We start from the raw sequence: 22,549 nt of genomic DNA on the forward strand, positions 1-22,549 counted from the left end.
AAGTTTGAACCCAAGAAGATAGCATAGCCCCCCGTGGATCGACGGTCGACTGGGCAACCAGCCCAATCGGAATCCGAATATGCTGGTAATAGGAACCAACCGCTCACCCCAATGTGAATCAGCAAAGGCATGTAATGTAGACGTTGAGTTCGATGTAAAACGAAGGCCCAGTTGAGACGTTCCCTTGAGATAGCGAATTATACGTTTGACAGCCGTCCAATGGGATTCGTGAGGTTCATGCATGAACTGACAGACCCTGTTGATAGCGTAGGCAATGTCAGGCCGAGATAAAGTAGCATACTGAAGTGCTCCAACACAATGACGATATCTTGTAGGATTGGGCATAAGTGGGTCGTCCTTGGTTATCGTATCTGCTTTGGCATTTGTAGGTGTTGCAAGCGGTTTTGAATCTGTTAACCCGGCTCGATCAATAAGTTCCTTAATATACTTCTGTTGAGATAGGATAAGACCCGAAGAGGTGTGAAGAACTTCAATACCAAGAAAGTAAGTAAGACGACCCATATCAGTGAGAGACACCTGTTGACCAAGTGAGGCAAAGATGCGATTAACTGTGTTGGGATCGTTGCCCGTAATGATGATGTCGTCCACGTAAACAAGTAGATAAACCTGTGTACCCAAGTGGTTAAGGATAAATAATGATGGATCAGTTTTGGAACCATGAAAACCAAGATGTTGTAAGACGTTTGAGAGTTTGGTGAACCATTCCCTGGGCGACTATTTTAAGCCATAAATGGATTTGTGCAACTTGCAAACATGATGAGGATGTTTAGGATCCTCGAAGCCTGGTGGTTGACGCATGTAACCGTTTCATGTAGATCACCATGTAAAAACGCATTTTGCACATCAAGTTGTTTGAGAGACCAATTGTTAGAGACGGCAAGAGAAAGAACCGTGCGGATGGTGGCTGGTTTGACCACGGGGCTGAACGTCTCATGATAATCAATGCCAAACTGCTGTAAAAAACCCTTTGCTACCAATCGAGCTTTGTGTCTAGTCAGGTTCCCATGCTGATCAGTTTTCAACCTGTAAACCCACTTGCAATCAATAACATTAGAATTTGGAACCGGAGGAACTAAGGACCATGTTCCGTTTCTGTGTGGTGCGCGCAACTCGGCTGCCATAGCTTGACGCCACTCCGCGAATTCGTTGGCAACGGTAAAGGAAGTCGGTTCAGAAGGAACAGTAGCGGTAGTGGCGATATTGGCTGAAGGATCAAAAAATTTCCGGGGTTTAGGATGTGGCCGAAGGTGAGGAGGTCGGTAACGGGGCGTGGATGGTTGCGAAGGAGAGGGAGTAGGTTGGGTGGTGGTGGTCTGTGGAATAGGGGCGGTTTGGACAGGTTCGGAAATAGGAGGGGTAGGTAGCGATGGTTCGGTTGTAGGAGTGGATGGGTTATCGAAAATGGTTAATGGCGGATCAGGATTTGTAGAAAAGGAAGTGGCAGCTGTGGAGGATGAAGGAGGGTCGATGGAGAGTTCAGTAAGGGAGGGAAAAACATGCTCGTTAAATCGGACATGGCGAGCAATGTAGATTCGGTGAGTATTTTGATCAAGGCATTGATATCCATGATGAGATGGGCTATAACCGAGAAATATACAAGGAGTAGAACGAAAATCAATTTTTGTGTTGGTTATATGGACGTAAGTAAGGAAAATAGAGACATCCGAAGACTCGAATAAATGAGTAATCGGGAGGACGTTGGGAAACTAGTTGATATGGGGATTTGTTTGAGGAAAGACGAGAAGGTAGACGATTGATGAGGTAGACGGCAGTTTGAAAAGCGAATGACCAAAAAGTTTGAGGTAGTTTGGATTGGGCTAGTAAGGTGAGACCGGTTTCCACGACGTGGCGGTGGCGACGCTCGACAATGCCATTCTGTTCACTCGTATGAACACTTTTAGTTTGGTGTTAAATTGGCGTTCAACTAGGCGAACAAAATTTGTAAAAGTGGTAAAAACGTCAGATTTTTGCATGAGCGGGAAATACCACATATAGCGGGTATGATGGTCAACACATAACAAAAAATAACGATAACCGTCAAAGGACGTGGTAGTATGGCCCCAAACATCACAATAAACCAAATCAACTATGTTTTTACTAGGAAAAGATGAAATAAGCAAAGTAAGTTTGGACATTTTTCCCAATTGACAAGAAGTACACAAGGATGAACAAAGTTTATCAGAAATAGGTAAAGAAAATTTTTAACAATATGTTGAAAAACTCGAAAGTGAGGATGCCCAAGTCGTTGATGCCACATAGTAGATGGAGCTCGAAAAGTAGTGAACACTATCTTGGAAACCGGTTGAAAAGAAGGTAGGCGAATGGTGTAGAGACCCTGGTCACTAGGGCCTGTGAGGAGGATAGCCCTGGTAGCCTCGTCCTACACAACAAAAAAAGAAGTGTGAAATTCAAAGAAAACGTTATTATCTTTGCAAAATTTGTGAACAGAAAGTAGGTTACGTTGTAGGCCCGGGACATGAAGTATGTGGTTAAGTTGTAAGTTTTTGTTTGAGGTAAAAAAGGATTTTGAACCGACATGAACAATTGGAAGAGAGTTACCGTTACCAACATAGAGGGAGTCATTACCGTAATAGACGTCCGAGTTGTCCATACTAGCAAGATCAGGAGTACCATGGGAATTAGCGCCTGTATCTGATGTCCAAGTAGTATATGAGCCCGCCTCAGAGTTTGCATAATTCGCTTGAGGTGATCCACGAGAAGAGCCGGTGTGATTCGGGCACTGTGAGGGAATATGACCAATACCACATCTATTGCAATGACCGTAAACCATATTTTGCGTGGACGCCCAAGCAAATTGGCGAGAGCCTTGTGAACCACCACGGCCACGGCCCCCGCGAGAAAACGCACGGCCCCGACCGTATCCACAGGTCGGTCTTGAAGAAGCAGACCGATTAGCATAGTTTGCCTGAGGAGCCGATGGTGATGCCGACGGCTGAGTTGTGGAAGCAAGTTGGTTTGCCAAAAGTTGAAGGTTGGTAATCTGCTGCTGAATCGAAGCCAAATCGGGGGCCTGGGAAGTAGTTGTTGCGGCAGTGGTAACATTGAAGACTTGTGGAGAGGCCGATGATGAAGAAATAGTGGACCGAGTGATATATTCATGATCACCAATCAGGCCGTGAAGCTCGTTAAATTGAACCGGTGGGGAGCGGGCAAGAAGGTTGCTTTTCAAACCATGGTATTCCTCGCGTAAACCGGCTATAGTAAGCATGATGAGATCTTTGTCTTTGACGGGTTCACCAATATTTGCAAGAGCCGTTGCATATTCTTGAGCACGGCTGAGATAATCAATACCTTTTTCACCATCTTTCATTGAAATCTTTAAAAGCTGCGTTTTTAGTGTGAACTGATGAGATGAATTCGAAGGAGCATATGCACGTGCTAGACTTAACCACACTTCCCGAGCCGTGTCTCCTTGGATGTGTTGAAACGAAGACTCGGAAACGGTGGATATAATGATCATGCGGACATGCGCATCATTAGCAATCCAGTTTGTAAAATTACGGTTTGTAGTAGTAGCATCACCGGTTGTAATTTTCTCTTCCGGGCAAGATAACGTGTTGTCAACATAACGATATAATCCATTGGCCTTTAAAAACGGTTCCATCATGGCTTTCCAGTAGCCATAATTGTTTGGTGTAAGATTGAATGCAAACTTGTGGGAATTATGGGATGTACGTTCTTGAATACTAAAAGCAGTAATCGTTGTCATGATGAGTAAAACAATGATTTTGATACCTGCAGGTCGATGGTTGGCTGATGGTTCGTAGATTTGCCGGCTGGTTTAAGTTTCGTCGATGTTGGCTAGTTGATGGTTCGTTGATTGCTTTTAGAAACTTGTTCCAATTAAAGAGATATAAATAAAGCACTATTAATTTGCTGGTGGCGGCAATAAAGCAAGCAAATAGAGGAGGTGGATTGTGAGTGGATTGTGACGCAAGACAGAAAAGAACTAATTGAAAGGCACTATTAATATTGTTTCAAAAGAACAAGCGTAGTGGGGGTGGCAATATCACGGCAATAGAAAAAAAACACGGCAGCTATTGTTAGCTATTGTTGGCCGACTGGTTGATGGCGGCGATTTAGGGTTGTTTAGGGTTTACAAGTTGATAGGCTCTGATACCATATCAACTCATAATTTCATTCATAATTTCAATATGGAATACAAAGAGGTTTATATATATTCTACTAGTTACAATAATAATCCTCTAACTTATGACAATTAAATATTTTGCTTAACATATCTTAAAAGTTAAATGAAAATATATGTTTAAATCAATTAAATGAATAAAACAATATAATACTAATAAAAACCTAGAAAAAATTAATATTAATAAAAAACCAAAATCACTGTTCATGAGCGATTTCTATTAGTATGTATAATATGTATAATAGATACATTTGCAAGTTGGCATCTGCAGTGCTTTCATGAGAGAATAGTGGAACTAACCAGTGGATGTTATATGACATCCGTTAACTCTCTTTATTTCTTTTTTATTTTTCAGCGTACGAGTTCTTTTTCTAAACATATGAGAAAATCACAAAACATATCCGATCTCATGTTTTTATACACTACATAACCATAACTTTCTAACATGTCTGGCGACCCGTAATATCGAACCTTAGCTCGAAGCCAAAGGAGCCAAAAATGTAACCAAACAAAACTACAAGGACTACATAAACCAACAACATTCACACAACTTTTAAACTAAAAAAAAAAAAAAACACATTTCAAGAATCAAGATCTTTAGATAATGATTCCTAAAACCCTCTCCCTCACCTCCATCTCCCCATTCCTTCTTCCCCAATTCAAAATCCCCAAATCCCACAATCCGGGTCGGGTCACAATCATCTGTAAATCAGTTAATTCACAACCCCAACAACAAACCCAACCCGAATTATCAGTTTCTGGACCCGAATCACAGGGAACCGGAGCTGCTGCCCCGACCCGAGGGGACATCTTTCTTGAAAGACAACAGCTTTTGGCAGCTTCTTCTTCTTCTTCTTCTTCTTCTTCTCTGGTTATTGAGAAAAAGAAGAAGAAAAAGAAGGAAAAAACAAGTGGGTCGTTGAAAGTTGCAACCTTTTGTTGTTATGGGTGTGGGGCTCCCTTGCAGGTTTCAGAAATGGATGCTCCGGGTTATGTTGACCCGGAAACTTATGAGCTGGTATGGGAGTTGGTTGTTTCTGTTTTTTTCTTTTTCAGTTTTGGATAGTATTTGTTTTGTATATTCATTGATGATTGACTTGTGTTAATGATATTGTTTAAAAATGAGCTGTTCAAAAAAAAAAAAAAAAAAAACTTGTTTAACATAGATTGCTCTTAGTCTTGCTAGTAAAGGATAGGGTTATAATTTAGGACTAATAGCTGTTAAGTTTTGTGTTTAAGTGTACAATTGTTTGATAGAGAATAAGGCAAACACGGTGCATGCATGCGCGGGTGGGTTGTTGGGCAAACTTGGACGTGGTGTACGCATCCTTACCCTGCTTCCATTTCCCGTGACATCTAGGTCGCATAAGGTTCGCCTCACACTATTTGATAGAAAATATTGAGTCTAATTGGACAATATGAGATGTGACTTGAGGATATGGTTAAAATGGTCAGTGAAGCGAATGCTGCTATTTGTTGGATTAGAGAAGATATTAATTTATAAATTTTCTAGAAAATGACTGTTATAGTGAGGACGAGGTTGTTATCAGTGCTACAGAAAATAGAAATACTTGTTCGATAAGAGTTGCTGCACAATCTTTTAAGGAAAAAATGGGGCTACGTAAAAGGTCAAACGGGTCAGGTTGAACCTCACAACTTGCTGTTTGTTTCGTAAATTTCTTTTTAACCATGTAAAAATGAATAAGTTAAATACGATGGCAAAACAACTATTAGAATAGAGATCTAGTTGACTAGTTCTTTTATCCTCGCAATAATCACTTACATTTTTGTGGAAATCCATAAATATATCTTTTTCTTATTTTTGTAGCATCTTGATTTAGTTGGTTTGTTTTTCGGGAACATAGCTGTCAATAGCGATCGTAGCAATCGCGATAGCGCGCTACGTAGCGTATATGTCCAGTGTCGCTATTTGGGTTGTAGCGATGAATAGTGACACTTCATTTATTTATTTTATTTTTTAAATATAAATAGCAATTAAAGATAGCTATAAAATAGGTGGATTTTAGGTTTTGTTAAATACACATGTAAAATAGCATATATACCAGGGTATTTTGATATAATATACATATAAAATTTTTGAAAATTCTTTTTCTAGTGTATCGCTATTTGTCGCTATTGGCCATTAACAACTATGTTCGGGGACCATCTCATTTGCAGAAGAAGAAACACCGCCAGCTCAGGACAATTCTTTGTGGTAGGTGCCGCCTATTATCTCACGGACACATGGTCACCGCTGTTGGCGGCAATGGTGGGTATGCAGGCGGAAAGCAATTTGTTACTGCCGAGGAGCTTAGGGAAAAGTTACGTCACTTACGCCATGAGAAAGCTTTAATTGTAAAACTGGTGAGGCCAACTTGTTCAACCATTTAGGGCGGGGATCTTTTAGTTTATAATTCTAATGGTTTAGGGTTGTTTGCTTAATTTCTTTTAGGTAGACATAGTGGATTTCAATGGCAGTTTTTTGGCTCATGTACGTGATCTTGCAGGTGCGAATCCGATTATATTAGTAGTGACAAAGGTAGTAATTTCATTTTTTTTCTGTTGTTAATACCGATCTTTATTCTTTGCTAATTCTTTTTCTATTTGTTTGTGTTGTTGATAAAGGTTGACCTTCTTCCAAAAGGGACCGATTTTAATTGTGTTGGTGATTGGGTTGTCGAGGCCACCATGAGAAAGAAGCTCAAGTAAGTCATTGCGAATATATTACTTAACACTTCCTATATGCACACCTTTTAATCTACAGTTATTAAACGCGTGAGGCGCACTCAGGGCGATTTGTTGGGTCCGGGGCCTAGGCGAGAAGCGCAAAAAAAGCGCAAGTAACATAATTATATCTTAAACCAAAACCAAAGTACCAAATTCATCAATTTCTTGAAATTTCATCTCCCTGGTTAGCCATTCGTTGTTGTCATCAATGCAATTGGGTCATAAGCAACATTTGCATCTTGTTATACTTGACATAAACAAGACCTTTTTTGAAAGGTCTCTTGTAGATAGAGGCTGAAATACAAATCTTTTAAAAATAATAATAATAAAGATATGTAACTAAACGCAAACAATTTAAATGATATATTATAATCTGTTTTTTAGTATTTGAGTTCGATTGTTATTAAACCTACCCGTGGGGTCTTACTACTAGTAATAATAATAATAGTTACTTACCCACCACGCGCATTAAATGCCTCGGAACCCGAAGCGGCGTTTTTCCACCCTGCGCTTTAATAACTATGGTTACAATCTATTATCTTAATTTTTTTTAAACTTTTGCCTTGTGTTGCAGTGTTTTAAGTGTCCACTTGACAAGTTCAAAGTCATTGGTTGGAATTACTGGAGTCGTGTCTGAAATTCAAAAAGAGAAGAAGGGGCGGGATGTGTACATCCTGGTTAGTAAATTTAACTAACACGTTATTTAGAGCCATTTTAACAAAAAAAAAAAAAAAATCAAGTAGCTGGGACCCGCTGTTACATCTTTATTCTTCTCACCCCATCCAAATGAGATCCACAAAATGAAATTCATAAATGACCAAAAGAAACTGGACATTGTAGTTTAACTTGTATGACATCTTTTATTAAGAAATATCACTAACGCAGCGACATTATTTCTTTCTTTCTCTCTAGGGAGCAGCTAACGTCGGAAAATCTGCGTTCATCAATGCGATATTGAGTAAGTTACTTAGGAGTTGAGATCCAAGCTTTATTTATTTGATCTTAAAACGACCTTATTAGTTATCAATCCCAGTGAATATGACAATTTAATTCCTTGGTGCGTTTTATCTTTCAAAATATACATTTGAGATTCTTCGCACGTATATTTGATCAACAAGTTTTACGTCAAAAAACCTTTTCTTGCAATTTTAACGGAAGGAATATGATTAGTTATCGAGCCTCCGATTTCAGTCTTTATAAAATATTATTTACATCATGTAATTAATTCAATCGGCCATCGTGTAATCTAAGTATGTAACTTTAGTTTGTTATAACATACAGAGATGCTGTCCGATAAAGATCCCGTTGCTGCAATGGCAAGAAAATACAAACCAATACAATCTGCTGTTCCTGGAACCACAGTCGGCCCAATTCAAATTAACGCTTTTCTTGGGGGAGGGGTATGTATGTTTTCATGTGAACAATAAGAGAAAAAAAATCAATCTTTTAGCGAAGAGTAAAGTACACTGATGTGGTTTACCAAAATTTTGGATTTGGTCCCTAGCTTTCCAAAAGTACAGTGATGGTCTCTATGGTTTGCATTTTATAACGCATTTACTCCCCAGCCAACAAATCTAAAGGTTTTAGCATGGGGACTAAATGCGTTACAAAGTGCAAACCACAGGGACGATCCATGTAGTGAAATTATATTTTGTCATGTGAAGTTGAATAATGAACCTTTTTTCTGAAGTTCAAATTTTTTATAATTCAGAAAGTATACGATACACCTGGAGTTCATCTTCATCATAGACAAGCTGCCGTGGTTCATTCACAAGATTTACCTGCCCTGGCTCCACGTAGTCGGCTCAGAGGTCAATCATTTACAGTACGTACAATTTCTTTTTTTTTTTTTTAATTTGTTTTCATTAGTTGGTGTTTTATTGTTGCAATTTGAGTTCGCAATAATCTATTTTTTTTTATTGTCTGTAACAGAAAGAGGTTGTTAAGGATCAATGGGTAAGTGAGAAAACGGAGTTTAACAGCCTGACGGGTTTTTCCATATTCTGGGGAGGCCTTGTTCGAATCGACGTTTTGAAGGTAATTTAACTTTGTAACTCTCACCATCATACAATGAAAAATCTTGCATTATCGGCATTTTACTTTTCTACATTTTAGGTTCTTCCGGAAACATGCTTAACATTTTATGGACCCAAGGCGGTAAAGCTTCATATTGTACCCACGAATAAAGCAGATGATTTTTACAAGGTATCATCAACCTATCGTTCTATATTACATATATATAATAAAAGTAAAAGGTATTGACTTCTTAATGCAAAATTGGCATGATTTATGCACAAGTTTAATAACCCACATATAACCGTTATCCTTGTTAAGATTTTATGAAAACATGAAAAATTCATGTAACTTGTGCAGAAAGAGTTGGGAGGTCTTTTAACGCCTCCCAGTGGAGAACAAGTAGAAGAATGGGCTGGACTTGAGACTGCTCGCCAGTTACGAATAACGTTTGACGACACACAAAGGTATGTGTTCCACACTAAGCAGTTAATGCGGTAAAAAATCTGACTACATAGATTCCACAATAGTACTAGAGGTGGCAACTTTGATCCATTTATCTGAATACGCGCCGATTTGAAACCCGTCAACTGCTTGTATAATTCGGTCTGTAACTTGGGTCAAAGTAATCTGACTTGGCTTTTTTGGGCGCGTATAAAAAACTTCAGTTTTGGTATTAGTCTACCCGCCTGAATAGTCCGTCTTTTGCCACTTGTACATAATAATGTTATCGAGTGTGTGACATTTAAGACCGCTTTATATGCTTGCTTTGACATGTAGACCTGCTTGTGATGTGGCGATCTCGGGTCTAGGATGGATAACGGTTGAAACAGTTAGCCAAGCACTTAAAGAACCCGACGCAGATGTGATACCAGATGCCACAGTGATTTCATTAGATGTTCATGTTCCAAAGGCGGTTGAGATCTTTGTTCGGCCGCCACTTCCGGTGGGGAAGGTTGGAGGAGAATGGTATCAATATAGAGATTTGACTGAAAAAGAAGAAGAAACCAGACCCAAGTGGTATTTTTGAAATCCCTATATTCTGAAAAGTGGAAATGTGTTTGAGCAGAAAAAAATATTTTATTTTCATCTTTTGGTTATAGGAATGTAGCATATGTGCTGTTTTTTCACCTTCATTTTGTGTTGTAAATGAGATATAATGATTTAATTCAAGTCTTTCCATACAAAAACATTGTTTTTCATGATTATTTTTAAATGACATCGTCTCTCAAGTTACCCAACCCGCACACAATTTATTCGATCGCAGGCATAGATATTAACAGCGAGCAGAGCGCTCGCTATAGTGTTTAGCGTGGCGATGCAATTGCAGGTCGTCGTAATTTGATGTTGGCGCCCTCATCGCGTGAAAATAGCGGGATTCTAGATTTTTTTTTTGTTTTTGTTTTGATATAAATAGCATAATTTTCGTTTCTTTTTAACTATACATATGAAAACACTGTATTTTGATAAAATATTGATAATATGCCCTATAAAATAGCAGAATTTTTGTTTTTATTTAATATACATCTGAAAACAACGTATTTTGATAAAATACACAATATTTCTAAAGTTATCTTCTAGGGTAGTGCTAAACATAAAATAGCGTCCGCTATTTCATCGCTATGGCCAGTGGGGGACCCAGAAATTTTTTTCATGGGGTGCGGAATTATAAGGCTCCTTTGTCTATCGCTGTATAATACTTTTTATGTCCGGTTCAAGTCAGATTGGTACGGTTAGGTTGGGTCGGGTCGGGTAAAACTTTTAGTAAACTTCGTCTCTAATAATAATTACGTATTCATATTGACTACCAACACTATTTTTTTGCAGTTGTATTATTATATTATATTAACTAGAAGATGAAATTAAAAGTTTTGATTCCAGATTTTTTTTCTAAGGCTATAATTCGCAATATGATAGAAAAATATTTTTTAGTATATTATAATAAATCTGAATACAAAAGTCTTGTGAATTAAAAATAAGTTATTATATGAAAATGAAAGTTATTATGAAGAGAGAGAATTATTGTAAATTGTTATCTTACACTTTTACCTATGTTGTCCGTAGATATATTTTAACTATTTATATATATCTTTAATTATTTATCTCACTTCATCTTCTTCTCCACTTAACTACTCCATCTCTAAATTGCAGAAGCCTTATCAATGGTAAAACTTCAATCTTCAATCTATGCTTGTTATTTTCTCATTGGGTCTGATAGTTCAAGGGGTGCGATTACAAAATTTCATGGGGTGCGCTCGGGATTTTTATGGATATATAACACTATTTATTTTTTTTTCAAGGGGTGCGCCCGCACCCCCTAGCCATAGTGTAAGTCCGCCCCTGGCTATGGCTACGTGGCATGTAGGAAGCTTGTCGCTATCGTCCGCTACTCGCTATTATTTATTTTGATCGCAAATGCACTCATTTAGATTGCCAAAATAGGCATTTAGGTCCCAAAAGCTGCAACTCTCTCATCTCTTTTACATATCAGCTAAACCATCCATAATCATTCTGGTCATTTGTACATGCCAGTCTCCTCTCCAGACCGTATATATTGACCAATTTTGACCTACACATACGTGAAGTGTCGCCTCAATGCCCGCACGCATTTTTCAATCGTTAATGAGCACACCATTTAAAGCCAAGGGTAGCAATATCATAAAACATTGCTTTCTTGATTACAACAATAATGCAAATAAGTTTACCTTATACATTCATAATACTACAAGTATACAACAAGTGCATTGCAATGCACTGCTACTACAAGTACACAATAAACAAATTCACAGCTCCACCTGTTCAAATTTGCAACTTTTTGAAAAACTTACCCCCTCGTTTTCCAATTCCAGACCCCGGAAGACTCGTTGAGAGAAGAGATTGGTTATCGGGTGACCATTTCAAGTTTTTAAGATTACAAAACAGAGTTGAGAGTGCAGGAGTCACTTCATCTTCCTTGATGTTTTTACATGATATAACCCTGAGATTTTCAACTTCTTTCAACGAAAGGACCACCAATTCTAGACCGCCTGTTGTTAGCCTTGAGCATCCTTCTAGTGACAGGAATTTTAGCCTCCTGTCGGTAAACACAAAACAAGTTTAGTAATGAATTTGTTGTTTAGGATTATATGTTTAACGCGTCAAAGGGGTAAAACAGGAATACATTAGCCAAGAAGGTAACAGGTCTAAAAGTGTACTTTTATGGTATAAAACTTATCAAAATCATCGAGTGTTCCAATTAAGTCACTTATAACTTTATTTTGTTCCAATCAGGTCATTTAAGTTTATTTTGATGCTCTAATCCTATATATTTTACCTGAATAGAAGGTCACCAATCCTATGTGGCATTTCTTTTATTATATATTTTTTTTATTATACCGTGACATAGCTTAAAAATGTCAACATGGATTAAAAAAGTTGCCAAAATTTTTGATAACTTTATAATTTTTCTTCGCAATTTTTTTAAAAATTTTATAATTTTTACAATTTTTCGCATATTTCTAATTTTTTTCGTAATTTTTAATAAAAAAATTTGCAATATTTTTTCAAAACATTTTGCAATTTCTTGAGGGGGTTTCTAGGTAATGTTGGCATTTATAAGTCATGTCATCATATAAGAAAAAGGAAAATAAAAGAAATGCCATGTAGGATTGGTTACATGCTATTTAGGTAAGATGTATAAGATTAAAACATCAAAGTAGAATTGAGTGATGTGATTGGAACAAAACATTTTATGAGTGACCTGATTAGAACAATCCTGAAACTTGGTTACTATTTTACAAAATTATCACTAATCATCTTTGACACAATAAAAACACACGCGCTTTTCACTTGTCACCTTACCAGGTCCGCCCTCCCGTTTTGCCACCTCTACTTTTTTAGCACTCCCCTAAATAGGCAAACTGACCCAAAAGGCTAACATTCATGCATCCACAAGCATGATGATTTTTTATTTATCTAACCTTCTTTTAACTTTTCAGAAATAAAGACAAAATACAGGGGATATGAATCTGTCATCCCCAATCATTACCATTAGAGGGAAGATTCAATCCGTTCATACGAAACACCTCAATTCATAAATCGAATTTTATCGTTTAAATACAAAGAGAAAAAAAGAATTGACCCGTTACCCAAACGGCCTGCCTAGACATCTCTAATTAACACCCACAATACGGGTCCAAAGTAACTTTTTAAGGTACACTTTCAACATTCCTAAACTTTTGGTTGTTCACATCACTAAATCGACCAATCAAGAAACAATTTAAGAACAATAAGCAATAAAATACAGATGTACCTGCAAAGACTGGCATTAAAAAATATGCCATCTTTCAATCCCCAACAATCTTTAACAACCATCTCTCTCACCGATTGACATACGAGAAAAAACGCCCGCAAACTCTGCTTATCCCGCAACTGGCATTTCTCCAGATGCACTCTTTCAAGCATTCGACAACAACCCAAATGCTCATCAAGTCCCGGGCTTTCATCAATCCTTTTACACGAAACCAACCTCAAACTTTTCAAATTCTCACAAAACGAAAGAGCCGATACCCACCCATCATCCATCCTATGATCACAAAACGTCAGTTCTTCAAGCATTTGACAACACTGTCCAATCGCTCTGATCCCATCGTAACTCCCCTCACACCCTCTGAGTTCCAGCTTCACTAACCTCTTACACCCTTGCGCCAATATCGTCAACCCTATGTCCGAAACCAAAGACGAGTAAAACCCGTCAACCGTCCCAATCAACTTCAGTATTTGCAGATTCTTGAACGCTGCAATACCGCGCAAAACCTGATCACCACAACGATGCAAAACGAGCTCTTGCATCGTTGGACACCCCTCCGCGACATTTAACAAACCGATTTCACTACAATTCGCAACCACAAGCCTCTGCAGATTCGGATACTTACCACACAGACTTTGCAGCCCTAAATCTACTTCACTAACAGGTACCAACTCAAGATTATTCGGTAACGAAACATCGGAATCAATACAAAAGGCACCAAATTCACAACCTAAAGAAAGATTCCATTTTTTTGTATGTTTACTAGTAATCACACTTCCAAGAAGCAAATCCACATCTATAAGATTAGGAAACCTTGTAAACATCCTACCAGATGTCACAAAACCCCAATCTAAAACCCTAATTGACTTCATCAAACGACCGTTGAGATTCAACCAGCTTTTCGACACCAACGAATTCGACTTCTCCGGAACTTTCGAGAGGATTCGCAGAAGCATTTCATCCGAAAGCAGAGAGGTGTAATCGTGAGATCCAATTTGGGGAAAATCAGAAATTAGGGTTTCTTTTTCTAGGGTTTCGTTGAAATTTTGTTGGATAGGTGGAGAGGGAGAGGCATTCTCCGGCTGTCGTGGCGGGGGTGGTGGTGGTGGTCGGCGTGGCGGCGGTGGTGTGTAGGACGGCCGTTGAGGAGGCGGTGGTGGTTTACGGTAGAAGGAACGGCGGCGAATGGTGGAATTGACGACATGATCTAGGGCTTTTTTGTTTTTGAGCCAGAGATTTGACCAGTTTAAGGGTGAGGAAGGATTGTTAGGGTTTTGATTCTCAACTGAACACGAAGACATTGGAATTTGATGCAATTCACATTTGAATTGGAGATGAATTTGGTTGTTGAAATTTGGGTTGAAGAATGAACAAGTGGAGCTGCTTTTTTGGTTATTGTTTTGAGGGTTTTTGAATCGAGTGTTGCCAACGGGTAACGGCTCTTTTTGTGGGGACCCCAATGAGTTTTGCAAGTTGATAAATCTTATTTTGATGCAACAATCATGGTTTAGTCAAAGAAAATTATGATAAGAGAATATTATTAATTAAATCTAATAAGAAAATATAAAATTATAATCCATTTTTTTATTAATAGCATCAGCTCGTGTCGTAACGTAAGCCCCGCATCGAGTGCAACCCTCGTATTTAGTTGTCATTATTGAGTTTGAAATCCTGAACAAACTGTCGGTGATCAGTCGGAGTAAACGAGGATAAAGTTAAGTCATCATGCTGGGTGACATGTGCTACAATGGCATGGACAAAGGGCCGTGATCCTGCAAGGGTGGGCTAACTCCAAAAACCCGTTAACATAATCTTTCACATGTAAGAATTTGAACTCATACCAGTTTTGTAGAGAATAAATTTCATATGGTTAGACCACTCGATCATGATTATCTAATTTTTTTTATTTGATAGGATAATTGATAGTTAGAAAAAAAAAATCAAAGTCCGTGGAAGAACTACAATTTGAAAAAAAAAGGTTAGGATCTTTTGATTCGAAAAGATAAAATAGATAAAATGCAATTTACTTTTTATATTGTCATAATCTAATCTGTTTGTAAGTTTATTAAATGAATCGGAATGGATCATAAGTGACAACTAAATTACAATTTAGTATTTCCTTTCAAAAAAAAAAAAAAATTTACAATTTAGCATCAATAAATGAATGTTTGATGTATGTTGTGATTCGAATCTATTTTATTTCTAGACAAATCTTTCTTATTTAACCTTTAATTGACAAAATAAATGATCTAAAGTCTCAACTATGGAATTTTTGTTGTAGTGTTTTATACCCTTAGATCTTGTAGTTAATGGTTGAAATAAAAAAAAGCTTAAAATGTAAATTATTTTTTTTTTAATTAATTTGACTAGACTAGGGGTAATAGTGTCTTTTTATATTGTATTGTTTAAAAAAGAAATTGTCATCAACCACAATGCACATGGAATCTCACCCATCTTTTTGGGTAAATTACACTTTTCGTCCTTTATGTTTGTATCGAATTGCAATAGATATTAAGAGAAGCTTTTTGGAGGTTTGGGTCTGTTGAGGCATGCCAGCAGTGGTTGGAGGATAAATTGGCTTTTGAGGAACTGTTGCTCTACTCTCATTCTCTTGAACTTTAATGCTTCATCTGGACCCACTTGCTTGGATTTCTTCCAATTGGGTGGAGTTTTCTTGACCAGTGGATCATTGTTCATCTTAGTAATTCTATCAATTTCTTCTAAGAGAGCATCTGATGACCAGTCTTTAAATTAAGACCTGGTTGCTTTGTAGGGCTTGTGCTTCATTATGTGATCAATGTAATCGACCCTTAATTCCTTTTCAAGCTCAGTATCCAATGGCTACCCAGACATAGATTTACTAAGGTCTTTAGCAAAGTCTTCAAGCTTTCTGACTTTGTTAAGCTCATGTGATAACAGACCTTGGTATTTCCTGTCACCTAACCCTTTGCTATCTTCTCTGGCTATAACCTCTGCCTGTCTTGCTTTTATTTTCAAGTACTCATCCAAATTCTGAGGTTGCCTAAAGCCATAGAGAGATGAGAAGGTTCTTTTGGATGGATCCTCTATCTTGAAGAAAGATTCAATTTCACCTTGAACTGCAAGCAGTTCTAGAGGATATTTGGCAGCCAGGGGGATGTCAGATGGTAGTGAACCAATGGGTGGGTTTAGAAGTGGATTTTTAGGTGGAAGTGATGAGGATGAAGTGGTTTAAATGGGAACAGATGATAAGGGGATTGGTGATGGAATCTCCTTATCATCCTCATGTACAACAAATTTTCTTTTGCGTGCATAAGAAAATTTGGGTGGTGGAGGAACTTTAGGTGGAGAAGGTGGTTTAGGTGAAGACGTGGTTTTGAAGGGCATCTTTATGGTGTAGGAGGTGGTTGTGTTGGTGGTGTATTGAAATGGATTGTGGCAGTGGATTGGTTAACCTCTGTTGGGACAACTGGTGTCTTAACAACTATTTGCCTAACATCTGCTGATGCATTTGTTACATTAGCATCTGTTGGTTTATTGGATGAAGGTGGTGGTGAAGTTTTCCTTTGCTTCTTTTGAGGTGGTTGTTGAGGGGAAAGTTTGGTTTTGGGTGAAGCAGAGGATACAGACCTTTTAGAAGTAGCAGTGTTTTTGGGAAAGGTGGCAATTGGTGGTCTATTATTTCTAGAAGACTTCCTTCTTTTTCATTCATGACCATCTGAATCATCCTTGTGATGATTTTTGCATTGGTGAATTCATATAATGAGGATAAATTTACCTCCATGCTTGACTTATATGACAATCATGATGGACTTAGTTTTAGGACTACTATATAAAATATAAATATATATATATATAGAGTAGGAGTTGTGTAGAAAGTCTTTTTTTTCCTAGAAAGTCTAAGAAGCAATAATAATTGGACATGTGTCATGGATGTATTTTAACTAGAAGGACAAACATGTAATTTCACATTTTAATTTTATATTTGGTAATTATTTGCAGTAACTAATATTGCATGATCTTGTATGTAACCGATTATGTGCATGATTTTCAGGATTATGGTTGTTTTTTAATCCAAATCTCTTCCAAATATCACGAACTCGAAACACATATATAATTTCGATCCTTTTATTCTTCACCAGCATCATTCATATTAAATAATTTTTCAGAGTGAAAAATCATGGCTTCAAATACACTTGCTGATGGTGGAGATAGTAATTTCAGTTTGTTTTTTCTTTACTTTTGTAGTATTTTGTGTTGATTATTATCAGTTATCTGCAAAACCGTCAGATTGTTCTTGGTGCTGTGTTTTAACAGCCAGAGAGGTTGAGGTTTTTGTGTTTAGTGATTCTATAAGGTGACTCATGGTTTGTAATCTGAAGATCAATTTTTTTTAAGATATTTCATGGTGTGTTTTAAATTCCATATTTGTCATTTACATATGCCAAACCATCAACTTGTTCTTGGTGTTGTGTTTTAACAGTTATTGTGGTTGAAGTCAATTTTTTTTATAGTTTCCTTTGAATGTTGTGTTTTAAAAGTAATGTGTTTAACAGTAATATGTTTTAAGAGTAATTTGTTTTAACAGATATTGAGGTTGAAGTCTATGTTTTTTATAGTTTCATTGAATGGTGTGTTTTAACTTGCATTATGTTATTTTTTCCCATGTTAATAGTTTCTTAGCATTCAGGTTAGATTTTTTTTGTTTTGGTGTGTTATATATGCCAAACCATCAGCTTGTTATGGGTATTGTGTTTTAACTCTTTCTGAGGAACCATCAGCCTGATATATGTAATGTGTTTTAACAGTTATTGAGGTTGAAGTCAATTTTTTTTTATAGTTTCCTTTGAATGATGTGTTTTAAAAGTAATGTGTTTTAACAAATATTGAGGTTGAAGTCAATGTTTTTTATAGTTTCATTGAATGGTGTGTTTTAACTTGCATTATGTTGGTTTTCCCATGGTTATTAGTTTCTTAGCATTCATGTTAGATTTTTTTTTTTTGTTTTGGTGTGTTATATAAGTCCATTAGTTGGTTGCATGGTCAGTTGTGTTTTACAAATGTGTTTTATGCTCATTTTTTGTCATGTTTTGTAGATACACCCAATTACCAATTACGTAGTGTTGAACAAGTTTCTCCAAACTCGGGAACAAAGAGATATATTCCAGATTCACCCTCTTCGTTGACGCCAGCAGAGGGCATGTTATTTGCTTTCTTATATACTTTCACTTCTTTTGCTTGAACTTCTTCATCAGACTTTTTTGCAAACGGATAGCTTTGTTCCGGATGCAAGTCATATGCCTCCACTAACATTTGATCAAACCTGACCGAGTCCAACTTTATGCTGACTCCGTCAATATCGTCCTCGGTGATATCTTCGATGAGATGAGCTGCTCTTGGCTCATCTTCCTCGTATTTCTTTTGGTCACGTATCAACGCTGCCTGTAAATAGGAAGAACAAACTGATGTCAGATGTGTTTTAAGGGTTTTATATACATCAGATTGTGTTTTAACAGTCCTAATGCTATTTAACAACACCTTGAATGTGTGTTGATGGTTTTTCCTATGCCACATTACCTCACATTGTGTTTTTTACAACATGTTGTGATTATATTATAGCTGAACAAAAACTTTGCAAGTTGAAACGATCTTAATATGTTTTACCAGCAAATAGATGTGTTTTAATGCACAATCATAGTGTGTGATTAGAAAATTATATATGCATTCAGAACATACCACTAGCAAAGGCATTGGTCCAAGAAAGGGTTCCTTTGGTGTCCATGTTTCCACTGTTCGATCCAGACACCTGATCATGTACTCACACCAGTTAAAACTTCTGATATCCTTCCCTCGATGCAAGGATGGTAGAAACTTCATATTAATTGATGAATTCGTAGTTGTCTCTCCTAGCAGTGTGTTGTAGAACAACAAAAAGTTAAACACAAAGATTCTCCCGCTCGCTTTTTGGCCCTGCATGTATGTTTTGAATTGAACAGGCGTCAAACGTGTAGGAGCTGTTTCGAATTGTCCTTTCTATTCCGCCACAACCTCGTGGAAATCTGCCCTTGCTCTCTCAACCTCCTTTATTTCTTCATTCCCTCTTGGTACGCCGAACACATCATTCACCAATTCCTCCGTTATTTGAATGTGGTGGCTACCGCAATTCAAGACCTGTGTTTTAGTGTCGTTGTTATTTACCAACCACCAACCCAGAGTTGAGGGAATCGGACCCATTTCAAACCCAAGTATTGACCCGAAACTTATGTTTCTGACAGCTTCCCGTTGATTTTCGTTCAAAGATTCCATCAACTCCCTCGTGTGCTTAAGAGCTAATCGCAAGGTTAGTTTCCCATCTAAAAGTGGTATGTAATTTTTGACCGTTGTTGACATATTGCGTGTTTTTGAGTCTTTGCTTGACCTAACAACTGTGGGTCGTTGTGGTTTTTCAACAACTTGTGGGCTAGCACTCGACCTCGTTTTTTTCCAAGGTGGGTTGTCAAAATCATCATCTGAATCTTCTATCGTGGTACCTGACAAAACACCAACACATGAAGCCGATCAGCAAGTCAGACTTTTTAGTAATTAAAATTAGTTCATAATTTCAATTTACCGTGTGCTACTTCTTTAGGCTTATTGACTGTTGGTATAACCGCAACCTTTTTTTGTTTCGGTTGGATTCCAGCCTTTTTGTCCTTCCGCTTCTTACCGGTTTCGCTACCCTTCTTGCTCGCGTCGGCTGAAAGAAAACTCATAAAAGGTGATGTTAGTATTATGCATTGTTGTTTACCACAACAAACATATGGTTTGACGTTTGTTCATCTAACTTACATATGGGCATTTCACGATTTTCGAGGGATTCCGACTGTAAATCGATATTTTTATCCATTACGTTCGGAAACAGATTTGCAATGTCAGATAGAAGGGTGCTAGCAGGCGGTTGTTGTGCGCAGTCTACTTTGTTGTCTATCGTTTTTGTAGTTTTGTTAACAGGTTCAACTGTTAGTAACAAAAAAACACAACTGGTCAGACAGCTAACTATACAAGTAACCCCCCACACTTTCCGCCACAACTAACTGCACCTTGTAAAGGTGATGCTTCTTCTGTGTCTGATTCATCCAGCATAATTGGTTTGTCAGGTTTGTTTCCGGGTTTTTTTGAAAGCCATTTTCCTTTTATTCTCTCACTCTTTCTCTGTTTTACTAAAAAACAGTTGTTTAGGATTTATAAAACACAATTCCCAATCCCATATTTCCCCTTATAAATCACAGTTCATTAGGCTTTCCAAAGTTAACACATCAAGCATAATTGTAAAACACACAGGTACCAGTTCATGAAACATAGTAAATCACATTTATGAGAAAACCCAGTAGCAATCAAAGTTTTTAAAACACAGTCCACAAACCCAACTTACTCATCTATAAAACCTAGACAAACTGACCTTAAAACACATTTGCAGGAAAACACATTTGAGGGAAAACCCATTAACAAACAGAGTTTTTAAAACACAATCCACAACCCCAAATTTCTACTCTATAAAACCTACATAACTTGACCATAAAACACATTTGTGGGAAAACCCATTAACAAAAAAAGTTTTTAAAACACAATCGACACACCCAAATTACTACTCTATAAAACATCCACAAACTCAAATTACTACTCTATAAAACCTACATAAACATACCATAAAACACATTACCAAATACAACCAATAAAAACACAGACATCGACAATACACGGTAATCCTACAAACATTTGTTATTCAAAACACACACCTACGGTTCCGGCGACTTCAACTCTGCTTCCGGCGACTTCAACTTTCCTTCCGGCGACTTCAAGTCTGCTTCCATCCATCTTGTTTAAAGTCCCCTGTTTTTTGAATCTCTTCCCTGCAAACATGAAATACTTCAATGTAGAACACGAATGAACCCTAATCGCCTAGTAAAACACGGAACACAATGACCGCTTGATCTTACGTATATAGAACTTGGAAAATCTCTTATCTTCATCCATGATTTTAGGTATATTTTGTATGATTTTAGGGGGTTTTCGTTGTGGGTTTTAGAGAGAGAAAGAGAGAGAGAGGGAAATTCGCGTGTAATAAGGAGATGTGATATCCTGACAGTTATTTTTGATTGATTTAAAACACTGTTATTGACGAAATTGCCCCTACTCATTTAAAACAATCTATTAAATATAGTTAAATATTACAAGATTGCCATTGATTTAATCTCAACCCTTAAACACACCAATCGGATGGACCAGATCGCTTCCTAGACTTTCTAGGAAAAACACACTTTCCGCAGGAACCCTACTCTATATAGATATAGGGTGAGAGTTTGCTACAAAGTCTATTTTTCCTACAAAGTGTAAAAAGTCATAAAACACCATATTGTCAACAATAAAACACACTCAAAACCCAAAAAAATAACAAAGTGAAGATTACTAAAACGTCATATTTGTGGGTTTTGTGTTGTGTTTTAGATGATAACGCTTTGATTATCGAATGATTAACATTAGCGTGTTTTATATTGATTATCATGTTGTGTTTTATATTCATAGTTTCTATGATGGTGTGTTTGAAGTTTTTATAGATTGTTAGGGTTTTGATATTGTGTTTTAGTGATCTTCACTCTGTTATTTGTGGGTTTTAAGTGTGTTTTATAGTTGAAATTGTGGTGTTTTATGACTTTGTACACTTTGTAGGAAAAATGGACTTTGTAGCCGAACTTCACCCGATATATATATACACACATACATATAGCCGAACTCATGATACTAATAGGTTTATGATTATGTGTCATGAACTTAGGTTATTTATCTAATGTTCTAAGTTTCTCGTTTTCGATTCTAATGGGCAAACTAGGATCCATGAAATGACATACAAACTTATTGTCAAAACGAGTACTTAGACAAGATATATTTTATGAATACATATTTTTTTGTAACTTAAATTCCAATCTGAATCCTTCGTTAAACTCCAAATGACCATACACCTTCGTTCCCCTATTCTCAACAACTCGTCAATTCGCGGATAATCGGAAAGCTTTGCAAAATTGTGAGTATACATGACCCCTTTTACTTTTACACTTTTGGGTGCAATATGTTTATTACTATTAAACACACGCAATCACATACTTTATGATTAAATCACAAACAAACAATCCAGCATACATGCTTAATACGTTAATTCTTGATAACGATTTTGTCATGTGGATTTTTTCAAACTTTTATACATATGCTAGTATTCAAACTTGTATGCTCGCCAATACTTTTTGTATTGAACTATACTTTAATACGTGTTGCAGGATTTTGATGATGATGCACGGAATCTAGTAGGATGCCTAGAAACG

The 22,549-nt window shown here is 37.1% G+C and overlaps 3 protein-coding genes across 3 annotated transcripts; 1 reads left to right on the forward strand and 2 right to left on the reverse strand.

Annotated features, from left to right (window-relative positions):
• Window positions 1-2,096: 2,096 nt before the first annotated feature.
• LOC110917223 lies at window positions 2,097-4,155 on the reverse strand. Its single transcript, XM_022161813.2, has 2 exons — window positions 2,608-4,155; window positions 2,097-2,401 (listed from the first exon to the last, which is right to left on the reverse strand). The coding sequence occupies exons 1-2, from the start codon at window positions 3,749-3,751 to the stop codon at window positions 2,364-2,366; spliced, it is 1,182 nt and encodes a 393-aa protein (XP_022017505.1). The 5' UTR covers window positions 3,752-4,155; the 3' UTR covers window positions 2,097-2,363.
• Window positions 4,156-4,748: 593 nt separating this feature from the next.
• LOC110915439 (NO-associated protein 1, chloroplastic/mitochondrial) lies at window positions 4,749-10,119 on the forward strand. The gene is made up of 12 exons (XM_022160130.2): window positions 4,749-5,207; window positions 6,368-6,553; window positions 6,642-6,728; window positions 6,815-6,894; window positions 7,491-7,593; window positions 7,829-7,874; window positions 8,198-8,316; window positions 8,628-8,741; window positions 8,849-8,953; window positions 9,032-9,121; window positions 9,290-9,396; window positions 9,710-10,119. Exons 1-12 carry the CDS (start codon window positions 4,794-4,796, stop codon window positions 9,957-9,959), a joined length of 1,701 nt encoding a protein of 566 aa, XP_022015822.1. The 5' UTR covers window positions 4,749-4,793; the 3' UTR covers window positions 9,960-10,119.
• Window positions 10,120-11,563: 1,444 nt separating this feature from the next.
• LOC110916329 (F-box protein At5g07670) lies at window positions 11,564-14,630 on the reverse strand. Its single transcript, XM_022161076.2, has 2 exons — window positions 13,221-14,630; window positions 11,564-12,002 (listed from the first exon to the last, which is right to left on the reverse strand). Exons 1-2 carry the CDS (start codon window positions 14,516-14,518, stop codon window positions 11,729-11,731), a joined length of 1,572 nt encoding a protein of 523 aa, XP_022016768.1. The 5' UTR covers window positions 14,519-14,630; the 3' UTR covers window positions 11,564-11,728.
• Between the last annotated feature and the right edge of the window lie 7,919 nt (window positions 14,631-22,549).

The sequence above is a fragment of the Helianthus annuus genome, chromosome 16 (assembly GCF_002127325.2).
Source record: "Helianthus annuus cultivar XRQ/B chromosome 16, HanXRQr2.0-SUNRISE, whole genome shotgun sequence".
NCBI classification, from domain to species: domain Eukaryota; kingdom Viridiplantae; phylum Streptophyta; class Magnoliopsida; order Asterales; family Asteraceae; genus Helianthus; species Helianthus annuus.

Bases quoted from the DNA above. Each gene is read 5' to 3' on its own strand.
- LOC110917223 (XM_022161813.2), bottom strand. From the start codon at position 3,751: ATGACAACGATTACTGCTTTTAGTATTCAAGAACGTACATCCCATAAT. The intron at 2,402-2,607 runs GTAATGACTCCC...TTTGTTGTGTAG, and splicing joins CAACTCGGACGTCTATTACG to GACGAGGCTACCAGGGCTAT.
- LOC110915439 (XM_022160130.2), top strand. From the start codon at position 4,794: ATGATTCCTAAAACCCTCTCCCTCACCTCCATCTCCCCATTCCTTCTT. The intron at 8,742-8,848 runs GTACGTACAATT...TGTCTGTAACAG, and splicing joins TCAGAGGTCAATCATTTACA to AAAGAGGTTGTTAAGGATCA. The intron at 9,397-9,709 runs GTATGTGTTCCA...TTTGACATGTAG, and splicing joins ACGTTTGACGACACACAAAG to ACCTGCTTGTGATGTGGCGA.
- LOC110916329 (XM_022161076.2), bottom strand. From the start codon at position 14,518: ATGTCTTCGTGTTCAGTTGAGAATCAAAACCCTAACAATCCTTCCTCA. The intron at 12,003-13,220 runs GTACATCTGTAT...GTTTACCGACAG, and splicing joins TTTAATGCCAGTCTTTGCAG to GAGGCTAAAATTCCTGTCAC.